Source organism: Bactrocera latifrons, unplaced genomic scaffold, assembly GCF_001853355.1.
Source record: "Bactrocera latifrons isolate USDA-ARS-PBARC rearing strain unplaced genomic scaffold, ASM185335v1 scaffold_83, whole genome shotgun sequence".
NCBI lineage: Eukaryota > Metazoa > Arthropoda > Insecta > Diptera > Tephritidae > Bactrocera > Bactrocera latifrons.
Genome location: NW_017537523.1, coordinates 40,773 through 63,781, shown reverse-complemented (window position 1 = coordinate 63,781; position 23,009 = coordinate 40,773). Strand labels below are relative to the sequence as shown.

General features: G+C 36.9%; 1 protein-coding gene across 1 annotated transcript; it reads left to right on the top strand.

Annotated features, from left to right (window-relative positions):
- Positions 1 to 3,922: 3,922 nt before the first annotated feature.
- Positions 3,923 to 6,031, top strand: LOC108977046 (gustatory and odorant receptor 21a-like). The gene is made up of 4 exons (XM_018946540.1): positions 3,923 to 4,762; positions 4,826 to 4,971; positions 5,506 to 5,864; positions 5,927 to 6,031. The coding sequence occupies exons 1-4, from the start codon at positions 4,002 to 4,004 to the stop codon at positions 6,029 to 6,031; spliced, it is 1,371 nt and encodes a 456-aa protein (XP_018802085.1). The 5' UTR covers positions 3,923 to 4,001.
- The last annotated feature ends 16,978 nt before the right edge of the window (positions 6,032 to 23,009 follow it).

Here is a 23,009-nt window from a genome sequence, read left to right as displayed (position 1 = left end):
GCATCAAGAGATCATTACTCAACTACATCGACGACAACAAACAATACGCTGAACAGACTTTAGACGTAACTAACTTAAGACGAGCTCTGACTGCCATTCGCGGCACCTTCACCGATTCCCCCTCAGTGAATGGCGTACTTGGAGTCAAAAAAAAAAACCTTTTGCAAAAAATTTTGCCTACAACTAGGCGCATTATATGCTTATCTAAGATACAAACCTCAGTAAATTTTGAGTTGTTCGAGTGCTCGAGATACATTAATTAATATTTTCCTTACAGAAATARAAAATGTTGCCTACATTTASKCKAAAAATACACCYATCCAGGATACAAACCTTAGTAAATTTTGAGTTGTCATTTTTCGAATTTCAACTCCTAAGTAAGTTGGCAAGTGATTCTATGAAACAACATCATTTAGTTGTAACAAATTATTGTCTTAGAGAAAATCTTATCCTGCCATATTTACAGCCTATTAAAGTTAGATATGCTTATGTGAAAAATATTTTAATTTTACTTTTAAATATTGAATTATTTTCACACTGAATAATTGAGTTTACTTGCAACAAATTGAAACAAGTGTGTCGGCCTATWTGTCCTTAAGCTCAAGTAAATGCATTATTTCAATTAATTTCATTGGACTTACGCTAGGGACCAAACATAAATCCTCAACAAGCATTACATTGCTGGCTTCTAACTCAACTCAGCTTTCTAATAATGCCAACCATCTCTGGTGTGCCTGCAACCGCACTCTGCATCTGCTACACATTATTTCAAATGCCAGAATATAGACAAAACCGCGCACAAACTGCAAGAAGATAACAAATGCCAGGCTCCCATTTCAATGAAGGCATACAAACTATGTGCTTCACCGTTATTGCTGCGTAGCAACCGTTGCAAGTACACGCCTTGTGTTCTGTGTTTGTAAGCCAACTATCTCCATCTTCTTACTCACCTTCTATGCACTTCTAAGGTGGCAAGAAGTTTACTTTACATTTTCTTCCGCACGCAGTGAGTGCAATGCGATGGGGCGTAGAGATTTCTAATTAATAATGCCACCTGTCGTGCATGAGTGGGATACGTCGCATGTGTGTCAAGGCGCTGCAATATGCACGAGTAACTAACGTGCGCTATTATGTTGCATGCCACATCAGAAATGCAAGCAAACAATGTCTAGCGCTTGGAAGTGGCATTGTCGCACAAATGCTAGCAAAGAAATCCAAGAGTGTCTAAGGTGCATGATAAATGTGCTATGGGCGTTAGGTTCAAAATAGCTGTGACATTAGCTATCGCCTCTGGTAACTAAAATATTCGCGCTGATCATAGGTGTCCAACAGTTGATAGTTTTCCGTGTGAAGTTTACAGCACCTTCTTTTTAGAAACTAATACCAAAAGCAACACATTAACGACTGAAAAATGTCGGCCAAAGCTCCGCTGAGCCTTGTGCTCAATGCTTGTAATCAAAGGATTAATGCAGATTTATGTTAGATATTTAAATTGAATACGCCGACATTGACATAGTTCACCGAATTAAAAGACAGTGGCTACACTGGCTAGAGAATGTCGTTCGAATGACTGAAAACACTCAAGCTCTGAGAGTATTCGTGGCAGTAGACCCTGGGGGAAGCAGAGGCAACGGAAGACCTCCACTTCGTTGGAGAGACTAGGTGAAGAAGGAACTGATTACACTTGAAATCTCTAATAGTTTGCCTTTTTGCTCCAATTTTCACCTCTCTGATACTCAACTCGGGAAAAAATTGTTTATATCTTGACATTCCTGTAAAATCAGATGTGTTCCCCGAACGCTTGTAGATTGAGCCATACAACCACCTAAATAACAGTATTTTAGGATTTAAAAAAATAATCCAACATTAAGAAACGTTATACTCGTATGAGTGAACATGTTAATGAATCCGATCCTTCTTCACTTTGTTAATAGTTTCTTCATAAAACCATGAAGAACACATAATAAATATCAAGTTATCTCCTTAGCCGTCTACACAGTCGGTGGAAAATTCAAACATTTCTCTTACCGCCTTTGTGAAGCTTAATATACTCCTAGTTCAACGGTTGTTTTCCACGCCACAGGAGATTTAATTTAAAGTTGACAGTATTTCATATGTTGCCTAATCCACTGACATTCCCTTGGTGTCATTCACTTCAAAAGCAGTGGGAATAAGAGTAAATACAACGATAGGAAACAAGGTTAGATCAATACAATAAAATACAATACAATAAAATTTATTCTTACTTCATCCTCCACGCTTTTAGGAAACTTACGAAAGATAAGTACCACAAAAAGAAACTTCGACAAGTTTAAGAAAAATATTGTTATTGTAAACGGTCAATTGAAAAGCCAACGGCCTACTATAGCAAACAATTTTTTTCCGGCAAAATAGGTTTTGTTTTTTTTTTTTTTTTTWTTCAACGATTGTTCACTTCAAGTGTCAATCACTGAAACTAGCGAAGCCCCAACCATTTCTGTAATACGATTTCACCTTTACTTCAAAATATGTCTCAGTTTCAGAGATCACCCTTGATTCGAGGAAAATGTCATCCAAGCGATTATTATTTTGAGTTCTGAGAACAGGAAATAGTCGCTGGGTTCCAGATCTGGAGATTACTATGGATGTAGAACTTGTGCATTGCCTTGGGTAAAAGCATTTTCCTTTTCCTTAAAATGCGACCGTTTTTCGTCGATTTGGTGCTTCAAACTCGAGCTGGAATAAATGTTAGATTCAAACCTAATACGAATACCTCCAAAGACTTCATCACAAGCCATTCACTTATTGGTAAAAAAAATAATAATAACAATAATGACATTGTATTTCTGGAGGTGTGTGGAATCGTTGCGAATGTAGGAAACAGCTTACGGTGGTTCATCTTTATTAAAATCATAAGCCTACGAGTAGTACAAAGACTTCAAAGACGGTCGAGTGATCGCTGAAAACATGCCTCGTTCTCTCCGACTTTCGAACTCTTCATCTGATCAAAAAATTAAAAAGTGAAGGTTRTGGTGCTTGAAAATACCAATTGTTAGAGAGATAGTAAGAGAGCTTGAGATCTCTCACGAGGCCGGTCGAATGATTTTGGAGGATATTTTGGGTATGAAACGCGTTCGTGCTCGTCTCGTCACGATAAAGCAGATTTTTATTTTAAATCATCGGGAAGGAAGAAAAAACGTGCCGATATTCCTGGTTCGGTGTATAAAAATTTGTTTCGGAAGGATAGACGGTCAATAAATTAGGTAGTTCTATTTGGCCGTGCTTTTGCGTGAGAACATCTGTGGAAAGCGGCCGGAATTGTGGAAGAAAAATTCAGGGATTTTATATGATGATAATGCATTATTGCATCGAGCCACGATTGCGCCAAATTTAAAGTCAAAACCGCAAAGTGTACCATCTATCAATCACCGTATTCACTGGATTTTTTTTCCGTGTGATTTTTTCATGTTCCCCAAACTTAAATTGACGCTCCGTTTTCAGTAGATCGCCCATCCAAAAACGTTCTCATGAAAAATGATTTGAGGGCTAGAAAAATGGTTGGCATATGTATGTTACATCTGGTGAGGTTTACGTAGTTTAGTAAAAAATCTATGCGACACGACGAATTTTTGACCGACAGCCGAATTTTCAAAACAAAAAATTAGATAAAGAAAAAATTCGGTTCTGTGCGCAAGTTAAACCTCCCTACTATACCTGGCAGAACTTTCTACCACTATTATTTCACGCTGAAAAGTTGTGACTTAGAAAACTAAACTTAAGCGAAACTATTGAACTTTATCACTAAGTAAAGTAAACTTATGCAGTTTCTCTATTTGATGTGTAAATAATTAAGTAAATAATAATGAGAAAATTTATTATACGTGCGAGGTATAAAATGTCACCAGCTGCGCAGTAAGTTCAGAAAAGTGGTAAACAACTCTCGTGTCCGGAAAACTAAAACAATTCTGTAGAAGAGTATATAATCTGAACTTCTACTGTAGCTGGTCTTACCTTGTAAAAGCATGGCCTACTGGGCGATAGCAACGCGCAAAGGTCAATCACCGCCAATGAAGATCACACCCGTGCTGAATCCCAATCAGCGTGAATTCCTCGAGGATGAGCTGCTCTATCGCGAAAAGCTGGAAATCTTAGCCGAAAACAATACGATCAGCACCGATCTATTTGTGCGTAAGTTCGAGGATATCGACGATCCCGTATTGCTGGACAAACACGATTCCTTTTATCACACCACCAAAAGTCTGCTGGTGCTGTTCCAGATAATGGGCGTTATGCCAATACATCGCAATCCGCAGAAGCCGGGTATGCCACGCACTGGCTACTCATGGACATCGAAACAGGTCTTCTGGGCTGTGTGTGTATTCTCGATGCAAACTACAATTGTGGTGATGGTGTTGCGTGAGCGCGTCAATACGTTTTTGAACGATTCAGATCGGCGTTTCGATGAGGCGATCTACAATGTGATTTTCATAAGTTTGTTATTCACGAATTTCCTCTTGCCGGTGGCGAGTTGGCGGCATGGTCCCCAAGTGGCGATCTTCAAGAATATGTGGACGAATTATCAATTGAAGTTCTTGAAAGTGACAGGCTCGCCGATTGTTTTTCCCAATCTGTATCCGCTTACGTGGAGCTTGTGTTTCTTCTCGTGGGGTGTGAGTATTGCGATCAATTTGTCACAATACTATCTGCAGCCCGATTTCAAATTGTGGTACACATTCGCCTACTATCCAATTATAGCGATGTTGAACGGTTTCTGCAGCTTGTGGTAAGTTCTGCAGCCAAATAGTGAAACAGCTTTTATATTTTCGCTTACATTCTCATTTTATAGGTATATCAACTGTACAGCTTTTGGCACCGCTAGTCGCGCTCTTTCCGCCTCACTGGAACTAACACTGATGAGTGATAAGCCAGCGAAGAAGCTCACCGAATACCGACATCTTTGGGTGGACTTGAGTCACATGATGCAGCAACTAGGTAGGTTAGGTGAAATTATGAGATTTTGTTTGGGTTTTATGGCCAAGGATTCAGAAAATCTGGGTTTGCTCTGAAAACCAGTCAATATCTCTGGATTTCATATGTTCTCCAACTGGCGATGTAGAGTAGGATATTTGTTCGATATGGACTTTATATATAATATAAGATAAAGTTTACAAGCCATTGGAATCTACAACATGGGAGCGGACTGCTGCCTTAACAATATTTTCACTATGTGGAGCGGGGTCCGACTTGTATCAGACCAAAAACGTTCACCACAGCAGTGTTTCAACTATTATATATGGAATACTGAAGTAAAAAGCGGATTTAGTGGGACGCTGTCTAAGCCTTCTTTCATACTGATTGATATGAGTAGCCTTACAATCTCTGATGGTATCCCACTCACATTCTCAGTACTACGGATACTTGRTGTAGGAGGCTTGTGCTATTAGCAGCCATTCATTTTAAAGCCCTCCTCACTCTCTTTCATCCTCTTTACTCACTCATGTTCTATCCCTCCATTCTCTATTTCAGGTCGCGCCTACTCCAATATGTATGGCATGTACTGTCTGGTGGTTTTCTTCACAACCATCATTGCCACTTACGGTTCACTGAGTGAGATTATGGATCACGGCGCCACTTATAAGGAGGTGGGTCTTTTCGTTATCGTTTTCTATTGCATGAGCCTACTCTATATTATCTGCAATGAGGCGCATTATGCCACACAAAGTGTCGGTTTGGACTTTCAAACGAAGCTCTTGAATGTCGATCTCACGGCGGTGGATAGCGCTACGCAAAAAGAGGTGGAAATGTTCCTCATGGCTATAACGAAGAATCCGCCGATTATGAATTTAGACGGCTATGCTAATATTAACAGAGAGCTAATCACTTCAGTATGTGGAATGCGTATTTCTTTTGAGCAAAATTTAATTGTGTTATCTTAATTTTTTCCCAGAATATTTCCTTCATGGCTACGTACTTGGTTGTGTTGTTGCAATTCAAGATTACCGAACAGCGGAATTACTCGCTGAAACAGAGCAGACCAGAGCTGTTAGCATAGGCATTAATGATTAATGTAATTTCTTATATTTGATGGTGGAAAAATATAAAATTTTATCCTTGGCATAAGCCGCGATCTAATAAAGCTCGATATTACGAGCTTCGGACTTTCGGACTTTCGGATATATTGATATTTTTGGTTTCTTGTCGTAGAGTTTGTAAGTCCGAAGATTTTGCCCTCTGTAACTTCACTTCCATTACATTTTTTCATTTTTCTAATTATCTAGAAGGAAGTGTATTTTCAACCGGTCTGAGCAGGACCCGTCTTTTTCAAATACAGCACAGGTCTTMCAAAGGTTTTCAGTCCAACTAACTTATTGCTCTTTTCTATARTTTTTATATATTTAAACYGTGCTTTTACACCSACATACCTTCAACCCGCAGAGTGATAAMGCRTCTGGTCCCTCCAGTCATCTCCCATACAGTCGTAGTCTATTTCTCCATTTGTTGAGAGCTCCGATTCGTTGCATCGTGGATATTGAGAACTTGATCAGCGAGTTTGGCTTGGATATTGATGATTCTGATACATTAATTTTTTCAAAGCCAAATTTATCTGTTCTTGACACATCATTTGCAAATTATCATTTCCCCCAGKAGTCAGAGAAACAGTTTGTGAACGAAGTACTCACTACAAATACGGCAGGCAGGCAATTATTACAATGAAATTKGAGGCAATTCCTCGAATGCTTAATCAATTAAAAACTCATCAATTAATGTTGTTCGAACAAAGTCAAATACCACAACTTATCAACATACTCGATATACAAGCGAAAGGGTTCATGCTCATCCACAGTCATATGTGTGAGTGAATACCTCAGTATAAAGAGATAAGCGACTCAATATCCTGTAGGGTATTTGTAATGGCTTTTATGTCGGAAAAGATTTTCAACTTCACAAGTTATTGCTGAACTTTGTTCGTTCGAATATGCAAATAATGGTATATACTCTGATTAGTAATGATACTAGCTCTCTTTAGTATAAAAACTGAAATGATTTTGGGCTATTTGGGGAGGTGTTCGAACTGGCTGAGGTTGTAGGCTAGTCAACTGAGTTCATACAACATACAATTGCTAGTAAAATATAATAATAAATGAATATGTGAGGATACGATAGTTGTTCTTGGCTTTACTTACCCTTCATATAACACGATATACCAGAGGCTTAAGAAAACACAGCAATTGAACTTTCTGCTTGGAAGTAGCCGAAATGAAGCRAGGTACCTCTGCTTACTATTGCAGTTAGAATACTTTCGATTAAAGTTTCTATAAACAAACATATATTAAATCCTTAAAAAGCATGCCAGACCATTTCTTTTAAGATATATAATATGTTAACTCCTACTTATGTATTGTTTCCAGATTTTATTGAGAACTTCGATAGATTCAGAGCTCTTTGCAAATCTGTCAGTCACTGTTTTTACGATTAGCGATTCCAATAGATCGTCATCAGTTTAAGATCTTCGATAGGCAGTTGGTGCTCAAAGACTATCGGAATAGGAGGTAAGGCTTCGCGGGAGCTTGGACAGCGCTGGGCTACCATTAGGTTTTACGTTGCAACAAGATCTTTTTGGTCCATGGTCGATCGCATGAGATCCACTGAACTCCTTACCTCAGTAAGGTTCGTTTGCTAAGTGGCGGTTCTAATTGGTTATTGCCCTAGCGGCGTCTATGTTGCAAAGATAAGAATTTTACCAGATATCAGAGATTTCAAAGACCCACTGAACGCTTTCTCCGCAGTAAAGATAGTCTCTTCTTAAGTGCGGGTTGTAACAGGTCATTGCGCTAGCGACGTCTATATTATAAGGTTGACCGGATGTCACCTCTAAGGCTCTTAGGATAAAGAATTATATATTTTCTCTCTTGACTGCTCTGTCTTTGKAACATAAAGCATGATACTCATATACTTGGGAGCTTCAGATATCCTACGGAGCTGGTGGCCTCAAGACATTTGTCGAGATGTTCATTTTGTATGACTTTACAAAGAGCTACGTATCACAGTAAAAGAGCGATTCTCATTTTGAGGAATGGCCAACGAACTTAACCCAACAGAATTAGTTTAGACCAAAAGAAATAGAAGATGGAACCATAGTTATATTTTCCGAAAAAAAACCATTGCTAACAACCAGTCTCGAAGTTCCGTCGAAATACTGTACATTAGCATCCTGTGACTGTAGATTAGGGTGCTTCAAAAAATTTTTTTTTACTTTTTTAATTAATTAATTTTTTTTCAACTCTTTCCCCCTCAAATGTTAGTGATTGACAAAACAAAAATCCTCCCTCAGAAATTTTTTCATTTTTATTGAATCATTCACTTTCTCGACAATAAATTATTGTTTATACGACATGCGTTCACGTGTGTACCAGATAAGTAAATACATATGCCTATATACTTACAAATATACACGCTATATGTACTAATTCTAGGGTTCTCCGTTATTCAAGTACAACTGCTCCTTTGCACTCGTATTTGCCATTGACAAAYGACKTAACMAATCCTCGTGTCATTGTACTTTGTTTGATTTCATTCAATAGCTTACAGCCTCATGTTGCAATGTATATAAACATATATACTCTACTGTGTACATTTAAACTGTTGTTGTAGTTCCATGACGTTTAATCGTTTGAAAATTGATTTGAAATCGTTTGCAAAGTGGTCGTTAGCATTTCAAAGGAGCTGGTGTTTATGCAGGTCTGTACATTTTTCAAGCTCGTAAAATTAATGGCTTCTAAATTTCTTGCCTAACTGTACATACTTGAATAAGGCAAAGTGCTTAAGCGTATATGTTCTTAATTTTTTTTTTTATTATAAGACGTAAAAGTAATTTGGATAAGTTTGAGGCATTTATGTATTCAACAGACATAGGCGTATTTAGATGAAAAATTCGGTAATAAGTCAAAATTGAAACATAATAGGGAGAGATGGTTCGCCTTCTCATTATAACTCGCTTTCAAACGGTTGTTCTTTGGCTACCCAAAGCATACTTGGTCTAAGACAGGAAGTCGMATTTTCGGGTGTCGAAAAACCTTGAMCTCTTARTTTATTTTTTCGTAGTAAAAGGAAGTCATTTGGTGGCAAGTCAGAACCTTAYGGTGAATTACTCTTCAAATCGATGTTTTTAGTGCTCAAAAATGCARTTATCACAGCCGATGTACGGATATAAGAGTWCGAATTGTCGTGGTGAAAAGTGATTAGAAGAACATTGACAAAAAATAACTGGTTACCGCGATGAACTTGCTCTTCTGCGTTGCTCTAGTGGTAAGGTTGCGACATGTCCTCTTTTTTTCAAAAAAAAGGCAATAATTTGCTTGGAAGTGCTTCATGCGTGAATCCATTTTGTTAGATGCGGCGCATTTGGAAACACTGATACAGTTAACTCATCATCTATCATAGACGTGTTTCGAAGCACCACCATCGAATTCTTTTGTAATATTTCTCTTGACTAATCGACATGAACCTTTATTTGAGTCATTGGCAAGTTGTGTGGGATTCAGCATGAACAAATTGTTTAACAGTCAAATGTTCAATCTCATGATAGGTCACATGCAGCATTAGTGTCCGGAACAACAACTAATTTTGGACGACCTTCACGAAATTCGTYTTGGATCCACGAACTCGATAGGATTTAAAATACCATTGAAGAAAACTGGTTCGTGATGAAGCATCATCGTTGCAGAGATAATCCACGTCGAAAGTTATAAARAATAATTTTTTGGYCGATATGAATATTTTAAGTGACTGTAAACAACACAAGTAACGCTCGTAGGTAAACGTAGGCACTTATAACATTAGGGATTTCAAACTTTACGATAAAGGCTTGAGATGCAAGATTGCAACRCTAGGGTTGSCAAATCGCAAATATMAARGGCAACCTACTCAAATTAATATTTGTGTAATTAAAAATATATATTTGTATAATATTTTTCAAAAGCTGTTTTAATTTATTTKATTTTTATTTTGTTATAAAAAATAATATTCATACATGTTGCTCTAAAACTYGCTCGTCGAACCAGTGCTGTTATCAGATAAAAGTCTGAACATTATTCAGAAAACGCAAAGTGTAAATTAACAGCACTGAAAACGTCAACGCTGCTGTTCACGGTGCTTTGCACTTCGCGTCATCGKYTACGGTACTTTAACGAGAGCCGAAATTAGGCGAATAGCAAGAGCGCCGCGCAGCTGAGAGCTGAGTTTGTTTAGTGGCGGAAAAGCCAAAAATGCAGCCGGTAAATAAAGTGTGGYCAAAACAGGCCGGAAAAAGCTGTCAGTGCAGTTGGTGCCGTTAGCTAGAAAACAAGCAATGAAATTATTACTACMAAAGAGAGAGAGAGCGAGCGCATGGAAGCATAGTAGCCGATAGTAAACAAGTGCAATGWGCGTTAGTTAGACATTGAGGGAGATGTTAGGAAGGGGAAGGAAATTGTAGTTGAAAATCAAGGCTAAAAGCAAATCAGTGAAAACRGAAACTTCAAATTGTTTTGATTTAGTTGACAGTAGTTTGTTTGTTTACTGACACATTTGATGATTTATTTAGCACGTGGAGGTTTTTTCTACTCTACCGTAGTATATAACCTAACATTTTTTGAAGTATTGTAGAATCATTCATTGATGTATTAGWGGGCTTTTGAATAATRAAAAATKAACAGTRTAMTTAACATCACTTTTYATAAGTTTACAAGGAAATACAAATTTTAATTTTGGTTATATAACGGGTATACATATATTGGTTATCATACGGTCATATTGAAACAAAATTTGTCTGACAAAATTACTGAAAATTTTTCAATGAGCATAACTGCATATAACTGACATATAACTGACAGCAATTATCACTAAGAAGTGTGGAACTGATTTCCAAGCTGAATCGGTAGAYAGTCAGTGTATTCTGTCTAAGCTTTGGGAGAACTAGTGATTGATGCAAGATATGCTATAACAGGGAAGCTACCAGAAATCTTCTGTATGGAGTTAAATAACATGAAAAGTTTCAAAACTTTTCAAATATACATACATACAGCTGCGAGCAGTGAAATAGTAATGGGTGTTAGAGTTTTACATACCTGTGAGTTATGCAAAATTCTATTTTCTATACAATTTTAACATCAATTGAAATGGAAAAGTTTATCATATTTCCATGGCTACGTTTATTAATAAAAATATTTTAAGTTGAATGGGTGTAAGATATATTTATTCACAAAGTTGTGTTTATATATGAAATTTGATGGGTGCAGTAAAATAGTAGTAAAGTAATAATATTTTTTTTTTTTTAACTGAAGGATTTTAGGAAGTTTCATCTATGCGAGATATTAGTACTTTTTAGCATGGCCATGATTTTTAATAACAGCAATACAACGCCTCTTCATAGAATCTACGAGACTCTGGCATATTTTTAGTGGTATGTTCTGTCATGCTTGCTACACTACGGTCCACAACTCATTGCTGTTTTTGGGTTTGTCATTCCCTACGGCTTTCTTAACGTCTGGCCAAAGGTTTTCAAAAGGATAGAGGCCAGGCGATTGAGCTGGCCTATCCATGACATCAATTCCATTGACCCGTAACCACTCCTTTGCCACCCTACTGGTGTGCTTCGGGTCATTTTTCTGCTGAAATATGCTTTTCAGCGGGATGTTCTCTTCAGAAAATGGTATCATAATATACTCCATTACATCCGCGAATTTTTGTCGGTCCTTTATGCTAGTAATCTTGTGAATTGGGACTACACAAACAAATTGGGCCTGTAAGAAAAACACCCCAAAGCATGAAATTCAAACCGCCAAGCTTCATAGTTTTTCTGCTGAATCTAGATACTGACGGGACCTTTTACCGGCGTATAGAATAACTTTCGACACGTGTGTCTAAAAGATGTTGCGCCATTTCTCAATCGGCAAATTCTCAATCGATCCTTTGGCAAATTTAAGACGACTTGCTATATGATTTTTTTTTTAATAACGGTAATTATCGAGGACTGCGGACATATAAATTATGTTCATGTAGAAGTCTTCTCACTGTATGAACAGCGCAGGCCAGGTTCAGTTCATTCCGAATCTCCATAGCTGACATTATATGTCGAGTCTTGGCACATCTTACAATTATTGGTGTAAAATTCTCGGAAAGAATTAATATTGCACCCTTTTTTTCGTATTTTTTTATAAATAATTGCATTGTGAGTCGTTGTGGCTTAACATCCTACAATTCTTTCCACTCCCTTGTAGGATTTACCGTTGTTTATGAGAGATTGAATCCATTTTCGTTTCTCTTCACTGCAGTGCTTCCCGCGGCTCACTAAAATATGCACAGTCATATTTTTAGCTTTTTTCATTTAATAATTAATAAAATAACAAGAAACTTACTTTTTGATTGATAAATTTAAATATTTTTTAGTAAAAATAATCTGTGTCCAATCAGCTCACCGTTCACTACTATTTTAACGCTCGTTCATAAAGACAGATATCACAATATAATTAGCTGTAAAAAAGTAACGGTAAGTGTTTCGCACTTATTGTTTTGTATAACAGGACCGTTACACTACAGAGAATATAACTAGAATAATAATCAACTTCAATACCATAAAAGAAACAAAATTTAAAGCGAAACTATTTTTGTCAATAGCCACTACTATTTCAATGTTCGCAACTGTACATACACGCATAAAAGTTTGTGAATGTTCATGTCACACAAATATTGACAAAGCTACATGGTGACACGCGGCTSTCAGSGCTKYTTTTGTCMMCMSCYGACATCATCAATGCCACCAGTCTACCTGTGAGCACTTGGCTTTATGCGAAAAATTTTCGCTTATCGTCACATCTTACATTCAGCTATCACCGATGCCGACTTGTCTGACAGTCGATTACCGTTATGTTGCCATTGCCAGACACCATCTGTGCAGGCAAAATTTCACAGCAAGCAAATTTGCGGATATTTTAAATTGAAATAATATTTCGGTTGGTGAATAAGTACCGTKACACAACARTGTTGGATGAGAGACCCCCTTATGATGACGACCACTGCAAACGTATKAAGGATTATGATTTAAKGGMAAGCACCTAGAATGTCCGGTCGCTTAATTGGGAAGGTGTCGYTGCCCAGCTGGATWMATGCTGATATCAACGCCGTTCTAGAAGTATGATGGATGGAACAAGGRCTGAGACGAGTAGGTGCTTGTGGCATTTATCACAGTGGCCATATTTCGGTGTGGSATTCGTGATGGGAGAGAGACTCCATCGCAAACTTCTGCCATTCACGCCGTTGGATGAACAGCTAGTCACAATCCGCATCAAAGCAGTATAGCTCTTCAACATATCGCTGATTTGTACCCATGTTCCGACGGAAAAAAGAACGATATAACCAAAGCTGACTTCTATGAGCGCTTGGAGCTCACATATAAGAGCTGCCCCCGGCACGATTACAARTGCGTGCTTAACGATTTTAACGCAAGGGTGGGCAAATAAGGTGTCTTTGGCATAAAAGGTAAAGGAGGTAAATTCAGCCTCCATAAAGAAACATCGCCAAATCTATTGAGACTCACCGAAATCCAATCTTCAGTTTTTTTTTTTTTTTATTCCTCGTCCAACTTCTAAGTTAAGGCTTTAACTAAAAACACGTATTTTTTACACTTTTGCTGATCTTGTAAGGAGTTGTTCTGCCAACGCGGCGCATCTTTTTTCTGAACGGTCACCGGAAATCGCGTTGCAATGGTCGAGTTAAAAATATTTATTCCAAAAATATCAAAATTTATTTTTTAATAATGTATGTATGTTTGTAAGAATAAAAAATTCTAATAAAATATTTCATTTCTTATTATAGAGAAAGAATTTAAAAAAATCTGCTTTTTATCCGAGGAATCCCATCCCAGCAATCTAGGCATAAAAACCCGAATATACGCTGAAGATTTCGGTAATGACAGATATGACAATAAAAAAGTACTAAACGGTTGAACACGAGAACAAAACTTTAAGCTACCCTTCAGGATTATAAGACGAAGATTATTCCTCAATCTCTCAATCGATTTTCAACTAATAAAAATTTCGATGTAACAGGCCGATTGGTGAATGAAGGTCTAGAAGCGTTTCAACTATTTCAACTAAAAAAATCGGAATTACAACTTTTTTTCCTTCTAGCATCTTCGCATAACTTAGAAGCTAAGTAATCACATTATGAGTGCAGGGAAATGCACCTGAGCTAAATTTCTGAAATCGTTTAATGTATATTTAGAGTCAGTCTCCATCTTTGCTTTCAGATACTGAATTTAGATTCAGACTGATTGAGTTATTCCACTGATGGAGCATGAGAAATACGTAATGTTTAGCTCAACCTGTTTGAGTTTTTCACGCTCGTTTAAACTGTGACTAAGAGACTAAAATATTATGCTGATGCATATCTTCGCTTGGTTCGCTGATCTTGATAGGGATTTATATATCTAAAGTATATTAAAATATAAGCACGTWAGTATGAAATTGAGATGCTTTTAAACACAATAGAAAAAATGGTATGAGCTGCTGCTTTAAAAGCTTCTAGCACTCAGATAAGAGATTTGGCATATGTACTAGAATTACTGGCGAACGGTATTTTTTACCCAGCAGAAAATTTATATGCTTCGAAATTGAAAAAATTTTACGAATTTTGGTTAATATAATGCTTTTTGGTAACTTAAGTGTATGAAATGTACGTGTGTGGGAAATATTCGACTGATCATACTGAAAAACTCTGCTTAAGAATATATGGGTCAAAAAATCGGTTTCGAGCGACTTTTCAGGCAATGTTTTTCCGGAATTATAAATTTTTTTTTATTGTTTTTGCTATATTCAAATGAAATTTAATATATAGCCGCATTTTTATATGTTATCGATATATGTCGGAATCTGCCAGATTGAACAAGCATACCACCTAACTTCCATATAATTATAATTATTCGTTTATTATTTTAAAAAAGCAAAGATCAGGTAAAAATAGTGCCTACGTCGCAACGTTACAATCAACCACAAATCGTGTGGAATGGGATAGATGCCGAGAGTTGAAGAGAGAAGTAAGACACAAGCTGGCCGACAGCTCGAAAATTCTACGAAAAGATGCGGCAGCTAACAACAGGTTTCAGCAGCATACTCTTGTAGAACTCTCAGAGGTGATTAGATGTGTATAAGAGACATTCTACGAAAAGATGCGGCAGCTAACAACAGGTTTCAGCAGCATACTCTTGTAGAACTCTCAGAGGTGATCCAGTGACTGATACCCAGAGCATACTGAAATTATGAAGGAAACACTTCTACAGCCTGCTGGATGGTAGTGAAAGAAAAAAACCAAGAAATGGTGAACCCGCCTCCCCAATATATGACCAATAAGAATTTGGAATAGCAATTACCCGTCTGAAGAACAACAAAAATATTTTAAATACAACCCACCAGCTATATGGAAACGAGCATGTATTTGCATTAGTTATAAAGCTTAGCCTTTGACCTAGTGTAATTTCCTACTGGGTACCCACTTGAGTAGTCTCGCGTTTCAACATTACTTGCATATGTGAGTAATGTGCTGAAATGTGCGAAATCGCAAACCATGAAGCGAACCCAAGCTTCAAATTTTTACATTTCTGTATACAAATGTATGTATGTATTTATGTGTGGGTGTATGAGAAAAAATATTATATGAAGTAATGCGAATACACTATTCACCACTTAGAATAACACTACTCACAAATGTATATGTATGTATATGTTGCTTTTTTCGATTCAACATAAATATTTCTGCATATTTTGCGCAGCATAAAAATCCATCAAATCACTCAAGTAAAGGTATTCACTTGGCGCATGCGAGTGTGCTTATTTATGCTAAAAATATTTACACACACATTTGCATATATGCATATTATTTATTTATAACATTCACATTTGAATTGGCTGCCATTTATTTTGACGCACTTACGTACATATACATATACATATACCTATGTGTATGTGCTCACATTTCCTTCCTTTTCATTTGAATGTCAAGGTGTAGGCAAACGCCAAGCACGCAAAAGCACAGTCGACATTTGAAGCTGGCTGAAGTTACAAGCGTTTCACACGCCTGTTCTGCCATGCACATGCTTACGTATAGTACATATACTATTTACATATGTCCATTTACAGTGTGCGAGTGTGAGTGGAAAAGTGCTGAGCATTATGCAGCAGACATTCAATCGAGTGTTTGTTTGTTTATTTGAAGAAGCGTTGCATTTGAAGAAGCAGCGGGGCGTTTGTTTACCAATCCACTCGCTTAGAAACGAATTTTACAGTCTGCATTGTGTGAGAATTGCGAACCGAAAGTGGGAAATAAAACACAAGAAGAAAGAAAAACGTTAACTTTGGCTGCACCGATGCTATAATACCCGTCACAGGTGCATTTTTTATAGCAAAGCTAAAAGGCATTCTGCCAAGATAGATCCTTCACTTTGTATATAGCAGCTATATGCTATAGTATTTCGAACTGAACAATTCTTGCTAGATTATAGCGCTGACCCGGATAATAATGTTTGCCAGATTCTGTGAAGATACGAGTGCATACCTTGTCAGATATAAAAGTTTTCCATATAAGGATTTGAGTTCCAACGACTAGTTTGTATGGCAACTATGAGCTATAGTTGTCCTATGTTGATGCTTCCGACAAATGAAGTGCTTCTTAGTGAGAAGCAGACATATGAGAAATTTCAGGTTGTTATTTCAAAAAGTGAGGAAATGTTTGGCGTATATAGTATATCGAGAGTGTCATTTAGAAGTTCCCTACTTTTTTAAAGAAAAAACCACTGAAATTTCAAATCTAATGGAAAATGTTTATTATCATCGAAGGAACATTGTTTGGCGTTTATTTTTTGAAGATTATCTCTTTTAAATGTTGGCCGCGGCCAGGTGTCAGTTCGTTGACGATTTTTTTTCGATGTCTCGTTCAAGCATTTCGACTGGCGAATGACACGTGCGATGTCCCAGACCCGAATCGAAGCCGGACTGGTTTGTGGCCCTCTTTCACTCTTTCGGTAGCTATAAGGGTATTTAATTACTTCTTGGTCAGGGAGTTTTGTTCAGACCATAAAGACAGTAGAATCAAGTTCATGTAGTAAAATAGCAAGACATATTATAAATATTGCAATGAAAGCTTTAGGTTTTTATTTTTTATATACGAGAAAATGTCTTGAGTTCCAAAAAGGTTTATTCAAACGTAGTCTTCATAGATATTAGAGTGCGCGCACAGTTAACGCTTAAAGCTGAGCGGAAATTTGCCTGTTGCATAAATGGGAAAATGTATTCGGTTCGGCTTGTAGCGTCCACTCTGTGGGCACCCTAAAGGCGTACCTTCCACTTAACAGACTTCTTTTCATTTCCATTTAATTGTTCCAGCGATATTCGGAAGTAAACGGATTTAGATTTGAGGGCTGATAAATTCTCGTAAAAAGAATAAAGTCCACCGGAATGTCACCAAGTTTTTTTATAATCTTCTTCTTTTGTCACTTGATAACAATGGGATGGTATGCCCTCAAAACTAATACGGCAGTGTAAACTGACGTTGAGCCATACCAAAAGCTCCGTCAGGATCAGAAAAGTCCTCGCCGAACCGATACCAAACATTCTTTCAGACAAGGTGACTCTCTATCATGCGATCTCTTCAATCTATGTACTGCAGGAGAAAATAATTCGAGCTGCAGAGCTGAATAGAGAAGGTTCAATAATCTACTAGAGTGTACAATTGCTTTCGAACTCCGATGACTTCGATATCAGAGCCCAAATAAGTTTTGGTAGTTAACAGAAGCAAGATGAAATATTTCCTGCCATGAAACAAACAGTCGTCGCACTCGCGACTAGGCTCCGACGTCACTGTTGATAGTCATAACCTCGAAGTTGTATGTAATTTTTTCTATCGTGGAACCAGCACTAACAGAGTGGAAATGGAAATCCAACGCAGAAAAACGTTTGCCTACCGGTGCTACTTCGGACTGTGTAAGCAATTGAGAAGTAAAGTCCTCTCTAGATGAACAAAAACCAAATTTTACAAATCAATCATCATCACTAGAGAACACATATTAGATTTCCCATCTGTTTTTTCTCTTTTGAATCGATTAGATTGTTCAGCCAATAAAGTATGAGTGGAATTAGAATAATAATTAGTTTTTAATGTACTCTTTTAAGTCCACTTTAATGATGTTTTTTATTTGCCTTTGGTCTTAAATCTCTTAAAATCGCCAACTCATCTTCTTACAACTTTTAATAGATTTGTTTCACTTTTCATTCACAAGTTACTAAAGAAGCTGAGCCATGACAAACACTTATCTGATATAATAAAGTATGCTTCGTTTTACAGTTAGCTCCGAAATTGTGGTTTTTCAGAGGTTTTGGCGTTCATCACTTTACCAGCTCACATTGTACTGCTATTCAGCTCTCATGCTCTGAAGCTGAATAAGTGCTGAAAGTCTCAAAAAGATCTAAAACACCTACAAATCCGATATTATAAATTCAAAGTTAGTTTGTAGAGTTTCGGTGGAACTTTGCTTTCATATTCAGCACTTTGTCAGCTCTCATTTTTGCGCTATTCAGCTCTCTTTCTGTGAATCCGAATAATAGCAGCAAACATAAACATCTGAAATGACTGCATCTGAGTTCAGGTTTGTAGAGCTTCAGGTGTTAGGTGGGTTTGAAAATTTCCAAAAATCGATTTTTTTTTTGTTTGCTTTATTAAATTCTACAATACCTCTTGAATATAGTCCTAAATTTTAAAGTTAATCTGAGTAATAATTTCGGAGATACAGCCTTGAGAACTTGTGCACTCAAGGCTAGCTGCGCTACATGCCCTGTCTCTAAACGCGTTTTTCTCGAAACTGTGTTTTTGAAGTCGGTGGACACGATTTCTCGAAAAGTTATCGACCGATTTAGCTCGTATTGTGTACACGTTTTTGAAATAATATTATGTAGTTATTGAACGAATGGATTTTTTCTTTTACAACTTATTTTTCTGACCAAAAAATGCCGAAAATTTTACCAAAAATGAGTTTTTTTGTTCAAAGTCTGAGAAGAAGAACAATTTTAATATTCTTTTATTTCCAACGTTCAAAAACAAGATTTAGATATGTACTAACAGAATATGCTTAGGTTTTAATTTTATATGATCCAATAATAAGTTATGCTGTCCACGGCGAGAGCACTTTTATGAGAGACACCCAGGGAAATGCGGTCTCAACGGCGGAATTTTCAACATTTTTGTGTCGAAATTTCAAGAGATATTGTTCGAATATATACCTTTGATATAAAATATTATATACTTCAAATATATGATTGCTTGTATTAAAAAAAAAAACCTAAAAATTCCTGTTTTTGTACCTCTGAAACCCACCTAACCCCTTCAACGAAACTCTGTTTTTATATTCAATATTTTCACAGATAAAAATTAAATTTAGCGATCACTTGCGTTAGGCACTGTCGCAGGCAATTCAACTCTATAAATTAATTAAACCCACGTGGCGTCAAAATCATAGAAATTAGTTCGAAGTACCCGCAGTTCTTCTAAATATGCCTTGTCATTAATAATTATTTTCCCCGAAGTTAACACACCAACCAAGTACAAGTCTATAGCAAATTACGATTCTTATGTACGKGTGTATTATCCAAGAAGCTATTTATTACTTGCTTACTCACGCTGTGCCATTCTGATTCGTCTTTGGCAAGCTTCTTTGCAGTGCTTTGTTACCTTTGTTCATTGGTTTTAGGCAGCTGTCTCTTATACACATCTAGATGTGTATAAGAGACAGGTGCCATTCTGATTCGTCTTTGGCAAGCTTCTTTGCAGTGCTTTGTTACCTTTGTTCATTGGTTTTAGGCAGAACATTTGTAAAGCCTCCTAAAGCGCTCGAAACAATTAGAGCGGTGGCTTTTGTAGATACATATCTACATATGTACAAATGCTTGTGTGTCCATATATCTGGCAATTGTAGGCGGTTTGTTGTAATTTTGAGGCTCTATGTTATTATATTTTTATTTTCTATTATTCTTACAAATTACTGTTTGGAATTAGCCTTTAGCGTCGTTTTTAATACAATATGAAATATTTTTTCTTGTCTTTTTCCTACATATTCGTCTAAATATTATGACCAAACAATGTGTAGTCATTGCTTGATGGGGAATAATAAAATAGGCTGTTACTTAAGCGTATCTCAAAATCTTTTGAATTGAACTTACCTTAATTATTCCTTTATCATAAAATGTATCWTAATAGAAATTCTTTCGAAATAAGTGAATAAATCCCCGATTACCTTCATTTTAGGAAATTACTACAATATTTTGGTATTACCAAACAAAGTTTGAGACGATTTCGTTTTTATATCAACAGCTCATGGTTTCACGAGAACTCTCTTTCTCTCTCAGAACATAYAGAGCAGAAATARAGRRATATTTATTTCGAAATCTCGAGAAYTTAAAATATAGTGTAGCTCGCAATTTTTAACTCAAACTCTTTCGTAAATAATATCAGATTTTACTAAAACTATAATATTTGCTGCAGTGGTTGAAAGTATTTGCGCAAATGATGAGATAAAACTATATTAGATTACACAGTAATCTCCAACCAGAATTTTCTAGAGTAATGCATTTTTTAAACGGTTCTCCAACATTTCGAGCCRGTTTCGATAGTGTGAAATCTCGTGATCTTCTAAATGAGACTTTATCCTGGCATTCTACTTTAGTTGAMATTTTTTTACAACGAGCCATGTTTCGATTGCCGATAGGCCAACTATGGCGAATACAATGAGCGGTGGACAAGGCGAATCATTTTGGAGACAAATAATCACTACCAAATATCAAGAATTTAGAACATTTAGACACTGATATAGATTTAAACATCAATATCACTTTTTTGATATGAAATATTTCATCCAAGAGTTTAAGACTTCAAGAGATATTTCATATGTTTTATTCCTCTTCTGCTTATTTGCAAGAGTTTTATGATCTGACCTATAAATAGTAAATGATTTAGCGATTAGATGAGATGAGAGATTTTTCATAGCGACATATTCCAAATATTATACATATATTGATCTTTAGTGTAAAACGCAATAGATCAACTAAACTACTTGCTCGTTGCGATGTCATACTGCTGAAGTCGTACGAGTCCAAAACACATGGGGAAAAGTAAGATGGAAGCGTCCAACATTTTACCGCATGGTTCAGCTGTTGACAACTGAGAGCAAAATAACTCAGCCGCTGGAAAACAAAATATGATAAGCTCGAAAAGAAGTTCAAGCCGGCTTCTGATATCCAATAGAGCAGCAAGGAATTTAATATCAAGCCCATAACAACTATACTAGAACTCCTTCTATCTTAGATATGTTGTATCAATACAGAAAATATATCAGTACCAGGAAAGTTGCTTTTGATTTCCTATCTTAAATATTTTCGRAGACAGTTTTTCTTATAATGATTAATGTGCGTTGTTTACTATCTCGACGTTTCTACCAGTTAGACATTTGAATGTGGGAAGAATTTAATCACCGAAGGCATCCAAAGAGGGTATAGGTTACTTAAACAAAGACCGGTTTTCGACATACAAGCCGATAGCAATTTTTGAACTCCACGTTCCATAAACCAAGATGGAGTGGAAATTTCTAGAGACCTTTTTGAAGATCTTCTTATAGTCTATGAAATTTTAATTTCCTCTGTCTCTTATACACATCTAGATGTGTATAAGAGACAGAACCAAGATGGAGTGGAAATTTCTAGAGACCTTTTTGAAGATCTTCTTATAGTCTATGAAATTTTAATTTCCTTTCAAATCTTTTCATCAATACTTACTTCGTCTTACTTCGCATATATCCGTATTCATTGCGGCTTTTCGCCGGTGTGACTGAAGCAGGAACCGAAAGTAATCATTTCATAAAAATTACTGTCTTCCCTCGCGTTTAGCAAGCACCATTTCATGCAAATAAACTTAACTTCTAAACTTATTGGTGTTGGGCCAAATTTTCGCGTTGGCAAGGATTCGTAATTACCGACGTTCCACGGCTGATTACTGTGTTGTTGTAAGCGGCGGCATTTCCCAAAAAAAAAAAACCCACATCCTCAAAATTTTAGCCGCCTGGGAAAATAATAAATGAGACGAACGTGGCAAACTAAATGGCAACTTTGTTTGTCTCTTTGTGTCAAGTGATGTCAAAAGCAATAACAAGGGAGTAGAATCAACAGCATTGCCATGCAACGCTGGAATTACTACGCCGCRCTCTCTCCACCTTCCACCAAAGCACGGAAGGCAACGATTTCGCTTTTGCGAAACTTGATTATTTTGTGGGAAAATAGTATTTTGCAAATGCCATAAACTAATTAAGAAAATACTTACTTACAGCGGGCGCAAGAACAGTAAGAACGAAGGGAAGAGAGAGGGGGAAAGTAGGAGAGAGCAGCAAAGCAAACTTGCACTATTTATTATTTATTGACGGCAAATGAAATGTGGAGTAATGATTATATAATGAAATCATTAAAAATTGTTCTCCAAAATATTCCCCGCAGGAGTGAGAGTTTTCTCTCTGACATTATGCATATTAATGATACGATCAAACGACACACAAGAACTGATACTATAAAAGTATATTATTCAGATATTTTAAGTCAGTGGTCGACGTGTGTGGTCTAGCGGATGGAATACTATCCCTCTCCTCTCGGCCAAAGGTGGCCGCTGCTGGGTGATTGCTTCCTTCGACGGTTTAGCTGGCCGTCAAACTTGGCTCGACCACCGTCGTCGCCGACACACTGCAATTCGACTATCACTGCTTTCGCTTGACATTTTCGGAATTGATATTTCAAGATGCCATTCTTATAGAAATCCTCGTACCTACTGGCAAACATTTGGACTAATCGATTTTCACAAACTCCTCTTGAAGTGAATTTTTCACCTGCAATATCATACTTCATACGCTGTAGTAATCGCTTGGTGAGAGGTACGGACTATGAGACGTATACATAGGAACCACAGTACCAAGCTTC

Bases quoted from the DNA above. Each gene is read 5' to 3' on its own strand.
- LOC108977046 (XM_018946540.1), top strand. From the start codon at position 4,002: ATGGCCTACTGGGCGATAGCAACGCGCAAAGGTCAATCACCGCCAATG. The intron at 4,763-4,825 runs GTAAGTTCTGCA...CTCATTTTATAG, and splicing joins AACGGTTTCTGCAGCTTGTG to GTATATCAACTGTACAGCTT. The intron at 4,972-5,505 runs GTAGGTTAGGTG...TCTCTATTTCAG, and splicing joins TCACATGATGCAGCAACTAG to GTCGCGCCTACTCCAATATG.